Here is a 7,703-nt window from a genome sequence, read left to right on the forward strand (position 1 = left end):
GTTAGCACTGTTGCTGCACAGCAAGAAGGTCCTGAGTTCAATTCCTGAGTGTGAATGGTTGTCTGTCTTTGTGTGTTAGCCCTGTGACAGACTGGTGTACCCCGCCTCTTGCCCTATCACAGCTGGAATAGGCTCCTGCGACCCTGAAAAGTGGAAGTGACTGAATGAATGGACTTTCATAACATCAGAGGACCAGAGATGAGCAAACACATGCTCACCAAATTTATGATTTTTCTAAAGCCTATGATATGCTCTTAATCAAAGACGCTGCTATTATGCAAAGAATGAGTTAATTATCAAATATTAATTTTTAAAAATACATTAACCGGAACTAGTTATTATTGCTGTTGTTGCTGTTTTTTCTTTGTTTTTTTTGTTTTTTAATCCAGTCAGCCATCTGTCAGCCAGCCATCCATTTCTTTTCTTTTTTTTTAATTTTTAATCAATCAATTATTTATTTTTTTTGCTCTATGCTCTATTAGACAACACACGATGCAAGCTGTTGCACAAAATGCCAAAAATATTCTTTAAAAAACACAAAGAAAGAAAGAAGGGTTCCATATGGGCACCCTTTAATTTCACTGAGGAGACCTCGCCAGTCTGCTCAAGCCCTGCTCAGACGTTGCATACGCCCCTGCAGAGCAGAGCTGTGAGAGCCCCCCCTCTCCTCCTCCAGCGGCACTGTGCTGTAAATGGCCTGCTGCAGCTACAGCTACAAGTCGTGGAGGCAAGAATGACACCGGCGCTCCCCTACATCAAGACAACTTGAGCGTAAGAACGGATTTGTTTCATTAATTCCTTTAAAATAATAATAAGATATATACCAAAACACGATGGCGCTTATCCCTGCATCTTTACGGACACGGTTAGTGGTGGGTGTTTTTTCGTTCTTTGCAATGTGGGGATTTGCGCTCTCCATCACTCGGTACTCTATTCCGGAGGAAATGGAAGAGGGTTCCTTTGTTGCTAATCTGGCCACAGATTTGGGTCTGGATATTCGCAGTTTGGAGGAGCGCAAAGCAAAACTCGATGTCATTCACAGTAAAAATTACCTCGACATCAACAAAGATACGGGGGAGCTGGTTATCCGCGAGAAGATAGACCGGGAAAGCATATGCATGACTAAAACAACCTCGTGTTTTCTGAAAATGGATGTCATACTTTCAAGCCCGGTTCGCATTTTTAACATCGAGCTGGAAATTATGGACATAAATGACAACGCGCCGGTGTTTCGCAGAAAGACAATGCACTTAGACATTTCGGAGGCAACCCTTCCCGGTGAGAGATTCTCACTGACAAACGCCGTGGATGCGGATGTGGGGGCGAATTCAATCAAGACCTACTATCTCAGTGAAAGCAAATACTTCAACATCGACATCCAGACCGGCAGCGATGGCTCCAAATATGTCGATTTAGTGCTTAGTGGTAATTTGGACCGTGAGGAGCATGCTGTTCACGATTTAATTCTAACCGCTGTGGATGGAGGTGTGCCTCCTCGCTCCGGCACAGCCAGCATCATTATTAACGTCCTGGATATCAACGACAACGCCCCCATATTCAGTCAGCCGGTATATGCAGTCAATGTCTCGGAGAACTCGGCAGCAGGAACGGTGGTCATGACCTTAAATGCAACAGACTTAGACGAAGGCACAAACGCCCAGTTGGTATACTCACACACACTGTACACATCGGAGAAGACACAAGAGCTATTCTCACTTGATCCAAATTCAGGTGAGATCAAGGTGAAGGGGGTGATCGATTATGAAGAGAGTCAGAGTTTTGAGATGCACATACAGGCACAGGACAGAGGGACGAACCCTCTGTCCGGACACTGTAAAGTCACAGTGTTTGTGACAGATCTCAATGATAATTACCCTGAAGTGACTATCAAGTCTCTGAAAAGTTCGCTGACTGAGGATGTCTCTGTAGGGACGCTGATTGCAGTGGTCAGTGTGAGCGACAGGGACTCTGGAGCCAACGGAGAAGTGGAGCTCTCTCTAAATAGGCAAGAAACGTTACCGTTTCTCTTAAGCAAGTCCTCTGAGGGTTACTTTGAAATGCTAGTGTCAAAACCACTGGACAGAGAGGTAATAAGCAAATATGACATCATACTGAGAGTGACAGACAAAGGTGTGCCACCCTTATCGGAAAATGAAACCATCACTTTGGAGATACTGGATATCAATGACAATGCACCTACATTCTCCCAGTCGTTCTACACAATCCATGTCATGGAGAACAATCCACCGGGGGCATTATTGACATCTCTGAGCGCATTTGACCCAGATCTGAATGAGAACCAGTACTTGGTTTATTTCATAATGGAGAAAGAAATCGTTAACACTTCTATGTCGATGTTGTTTTCCATCAATCCTGAGAATGGTGATCTTTATGCCCTGAAGACCTTTGATTATGAGAGAGAAAGGGACTTTCTTTTCCACATTGAGGCAAGAGACTCTGGTGTTCCCCCGCTGAGCACCAATTGTACCGTGCATATTATTATTCTGGATCAAAATGACAACACCCCTCTCATAGTGTCACCTTGGCGCGCACAGGGCTCTGTTGTAGAGGAGGTGATACCGAGGTCGACTGATAAGGGACATTTGGTGGCCAAAGTGATCGCCATTGATGCAGACTCTGAGCAGAACGCCAGAGTCACATATCAGCTACTTCAGATCAGCGATTCAACCCTCTTTAGCCTGGATCAGTACAACGGTGAGATCCGGACAACAAGGATGTTTAGTTACAGAGATCCAAGACAACAGAGGCTGGTAATTGTTGCTAAAGACAATGGTCAACCTTCTCTTTCTGCTACTGTCACCATCAAGATATCAACAGTGGAACATGCAATGGCCTTTTCAGAGACTACAGAGCTTCCACTAGACTATGACATGTTCACTGACCTAAACCTCTATTTAGTGATCGGTTTAGGAGCCGTGTCCTTTCTGCTACTGATAACCATCTTAGTTATTATTGTGCTCAAGTGTCAAAAACCAAAGCCAAAGGCCATCAAGATCCCTCCAGCCAATAGAAATAGCGTGATCAGCAGGAACAGCGTGATCAGCCAGAGAAGCTCCACTATCGCAGATTCCACGCTGATCTCCAGCGATGCCTACTGGTACAGCTTGTTCCTCGCAGAGACCAGGAAGGGCAAAGTGGTCGTGAGACAGCCCATAATTCCCAAAGGAGCTGGGTATTTTGTTTCCAGCATACCCAGGAGCATAGGGCCAAGTGAGACCACAGATTCCAGAGCATCAACACTGGAGGTATGTAGAAATATCGGATGGGTTTGGTAAAAAGCTTAAAAACGTTGAAATTGCCCATATGGAAAAGATATATATAAATCTTATAAAGTTTGTATCTGTCTTGTGTGAAACTTGTATGAAAAGCATACAAGCGTGAAAACACTTGAGTTGAAGTTTCCTTCAACCTGCATTCAAGTATAAATCAGAAATACTGTACTTATACTCGACAACATTTCAGAAGTAAATATTGCAAGTTTGAGGTTAATCCTGAAGTGAAGATTTTACCAAGTCTCGGGATCCCCTGAAGGAGGCCAACCTCTGGCTTAGTTTAAACTATTGAACTGTATATAAATCAAATGACGTACTGTAATATGTAATAATGTGTCATTTTTCAGTGTGTTTAATAATAATATTTATGAAGGATTTTGAATGTTAATTCAGGCTGTTTAAAAGTGTAGGACTGGTACTTTTACTTGGGCAAAGGATCTTAGTACTTCTTCCACTGCAGTGACTCCTCGCTTGTACTTTGAAATGCATTCAGGATGACACGACTGACTGAAAAATCAAAGCGCTTTCTATTATTTACCTTGGGTCTGTGTCATGGGTCTGATGGGCTAGTTTTCTCTGCAGTCTGAAATCTGATATGAGTTGAAAATAAAAGTGGGGCTAAAGTTTTTAGAATGGATGAATTTGATAATGACTATAAGTAATTTCATTGACATTAATCAAGTGAAATGTATATTGTAATGAATAATAATGCACCTATTTTCAAAATTATTGGAAATAAGTTACAAGTAAGAGGACAGCTCAATTTATTTAGTTTAGTTTAGTTTTTTCATCAAGCATGTGTTTCTAGAGCAAATCATCAGTGCTGCTATTGCATAATTAGGCCAAACAAGTCCACCCCACAAAAAATTGTCACTTTTTGATGTCTTATGTAGCATGTAGGTCATGTACTGCAGATGCATAGCACAGAATAATAGCATAACTGGTAGGTGCAAGAGCGGGAGTACTACAAAGAAGATCAGACGTGGGAGGGTTGTCTTCAAGGACAAGCGAGATGCCTCTTGAGTCTCTAGCAGTGTTCTGGCACACTGTAGACTATCAACAATGCATGGATGCTAAAAAAATGATCCAGATGTTGTTTCTGTTTGTACAGCTGGACCTGCAGAGTAAACTGAATCGAGTGATCCGCTGAATGATCAGCATAAATATGCATGTTGTACGGGGGCATATGGAGGGAAAGAGACAAACACCCATGTATGATGTGGATGTATTGTGAGCGTGAGTTCGAGTGTCTGCATTACCACTGAATTTGTCTCTTTTTTTCTATTCTTAAGTACTCAAAATGAAAGGAAGTCCATTCTACAACTGGAGGTATGCTGGTTGCTAACTACATCTGTAGAGCCACTATAATTGTGTAGACATTTTCTATCTCTTTCTATTTGGTGTTCGTTCTTCGTTTGGCTCTAAAAATTTGGATTTTATACAATTTTTTTTTCTGATTCTTCTTTTTTTTTTGCTGAAATCATTTCCCAAGATATTTTCCTGATTAAATAGAACAGGTTACACTAGCCCACAAAAAAACAACACTCCCCTCTAATTCACTGCTACTGTGAGCATTAAAATCTAAATTGGCTGGTCTCTGAAGTGAGAAAACCATGTATCAGCTTATAACAAGAGCTGAGATTAGAATAAAATTGGCTGCTTGTCAGATCTGTGTTGCGCACATCTGGCTAGCTTGGTAGAGATTCAGGGCAAAAGTGATGGCACAGACATAAAAAAAGGATTAAAGAATGAATTGCCCTGAGTGGATTCTCAGCATACCTGAGAGCAGTGACTATATAAACTCAGATCTCCACATATAAACTCTGTTAGGTGACGTTTTAAATGTCGCAAATGAATTATGCCCTATTCTTTTCCCCCCACGTCAAAAAAACATTAGACAGTTTAATATTGGCATACCAAAATACCAAATAGCACATTGTGATGCTTGCTTGTGCATGCTTTAGTCACACCTTCTGCTTCCCTTATTTCAGTTAATGACTTTGATATTTTATTTTAGTCATGTATGTTAGTCAAACAAATTTTTTTGTATTTTTAAATTTGTAGATTGATTTTTTTTAAAAAAAAAACAAATTTAAAAAACAATCCTGATTATGATTGATTTAGTGACTTATCTTTCAATTTAAAAGTCCCTAACGTCTATTGACATGTCAATGATGGTGGCAGTAACCAGTCACGATCCACTGTTGCATGAGTGAGGACTTTCTGTAAGTTTATATTAAGACTTACTTCCTGTGTTGGCTAATTCTATGTTCTTTCTCTCAGCAGGGGCCCAGAAGAGAACTGCCATGATATAATCATCTCTTCATGGGAGTCTTTGGCTAAAAAATCTTCCCTGTGACTCACAAAGAAGATGTAAAAAAAAAAAAAAAACCAGAAACAAAAAAAACATCTGCTAGTCCCTCTGCTCCAGCTGTTCTTTCTCTCTGCTTCCTCCATTGGCCACTAACCACCTCAGCCTTCCAGCTTTGTTAATCTTTTAAGCATGAATCTGCATGATTCTACAACTAAGTATTCAGACAACAATTTGAAATAGTTTCTGGCAGGATATGTGGACATTACTGAGCAGACCTCATGTCATAAATCATTCCCTTCATGATGTTCTGAAACTTTTAAATAGACAATTTTGCCTTTTTTCTCCAGAGTTTAAGCTGAGTGTTGTAGTTGTAGAAACCTTCAGTACTTTGCAATATTCTTAAGTTCAAGTCAGGCAGCATTTCATATAAGCAAGAGTTCAAAATATGCCTAAACCTAAATATACAAGTGAATCAGGGTGAATATACTTCTTCCATAATACTGATATAACATAACTGCAGCTGGTTATGTCACTGATTCAGCCTTTTTGTCTTGTTTCTTTTTCGGTTTTTAATAAAACGTTTCTACTCTATTATGGGTCTTGCTGGTTAGTAAGATTCATATGCTTTTAGTTGAGCTGTTTTCACACATGTGCTCCAGAAAATATTGAGAGAATTACTGAAGGACATTGTCTACAATTGCCCTTTTCACATGTAGCACACAAAAGGGGAATAGTCGGTGTCAGATGCTTTCTCATTACCAGATAGACGAGAGTGCTGCCTTGGCGGAGTGTGCAGAAAGCACACTTGCTGTGAATTCACTGGGCAATTACCTGCTCTAGTCTCAAATGGGTGCATTCAGATGTTACATGGTGTTTTTACTAAAGAGCTGTCAGGGTAAAGACTGTTAAATGTCCAAAATGACATTTGCTTTCTCACGTAGAGCTCTGCTGGTTAATGCTGAGGAAAGTTTAGGCCCACAGTGCAAGTGTGAAAACAGCTGTAGTAAGTTTCTAAGAAAAAGAGCAAAAAAAAGATTTTATTCAATTTTAAATTTTTTAAACAGTATTTGTTGTACTAGAGAAGTTATGAATGTGTCAAAGTGATGAAAAAGAATGAAAGATAAGAAAACTAAAAAAAAAACAATCACATTATAGGTGATACATTGTTTCTCTTTTCATTTGATTGTAGATAGATTAGTCGTATAGGGACGATAACAAGATTACAAAAGTTAACTAACAACAGATTTACGTTTTTTATCTGACGTGTATGAGCTACACAAAAATATTGAACTACACAAATATTGAACAATTTTCATTTTCACACTGTAGTTTGAGCTTGTCTCATTACGTTGTACTAAGCAAGGGGTCTGGAGGAGGGGTGCGCTTACACCTCTTTTTTTTTTTTTTTTTAACTGAGGTAATCACAGAGTGGGGTGAGGCCAGAGTGGGGGACATGTACAACTCTCAGACACAATGAACCGTATTTTGAAAAAACACAATCAAATATCAAATGTCAGTTTAACTGTCTGTGAGAAGATTTGCTTATTACAAGCTATCATCTCTTCGGGCTCATTTCCTTAAAAGTTCACAGTTCAAATAATAACTGTGTTCACTCATTGCACAAAGTGCAAATTGATTAATTTAATATGAAAACAAAGGAATAATATAGAGCAAGTATATCCAAATGTATTTATCTTTGCCAGGGTACAAAGGGATATCAGGTACAGGCATGGCAATTTAGGAATATTATTGTTTTTATATATTTTTTGGTAGTAACTTTTAATGCTGCTTTTGTGAGCTTATTTGAGGGCATTTTTTGTTGCATATTTGTAGTTTAGTGTACGTAATGTTGTTTTGATGGTGTACATATTAATATATAAATAATAAAACTAGAATACTTCTCTTGACCTCAAAAGTAGCGCTGTTGCACTACGAATAAGCCCAGGACTTTCATGACTCAGAAACAAGGAGCTTATTAATACCACTTATTAGGGTGCTAATTGATCAAATGTAACTGTATGTGGTAAAAGTATTGGATTATGAGAAGAAGAGCGCAGTGTTAATTATGCTCACAGCATTAAAGTGCAGACTCTGCA

At 39.5% G+C, this 7,703-nt stretch overlaps 1 protein-coding gene across 4 annotated transcripts; it reads left to right on the plus strand.

Annotated features, from left to right (window-relative positions):
• Nucleotides 1–657: 657 nt before the first annotated feature.
• LOC113031073 (protocadherin alpha-C2-like) lies at nucleotides 658–6,198 on the plus strand. 4 transcript variants are annotated; one of them, XM_026182953.2, is made up of 3 exons: nucleotides 658–3,266; nucleotides 4,586–4,622; nucleotides 5,577–6,198. In XM_026182953.2, exons 1-2 carry the CDS (start codon nucleotides 834–836, stop codon nucleotides 4,595–4,597), a joined length of 2,445 nt encoding a protein of 814 aa, XP_026038738.1. In that variant the 5' UTR covers nucleotides 658–833; the 3' UTR covers nucleotides 4,598–4,622; nucleotides 5,577–6,198. The 4 variants fall into 4 exon arrangements, with proteins under 4 accessions (XP_026038738.1, XP_026038739.1, XP_026038737.1 ...); XM_026182954.2 differs by having other exon boundaries at nucleotides 5,580–5,718; XM_026182952.2 differs by lacking the exon at nucleotides 4,586–4,622 and having other exon boundaries at nucleotides 5,577–5,751.
• Nucleotides 6,199–7,703: the final 1,505 nt, after the last annotated feature.

The sequence above is a fragment of the Astatotilapia calliptera genome, chromosome 10 (genome assembly GCF_964374335.1).
Source record: "Astatotilapia calliptera chromosome 10, fAstCal68.1, whole genome shotgun sequence".
NCBI classification, from domain to species: Eukaryota; Metazoa; Chordata; class Actinopteri; order Cichliformes; family Cichlidae; genus Astatotilapia; species Astatotilapia calliptera.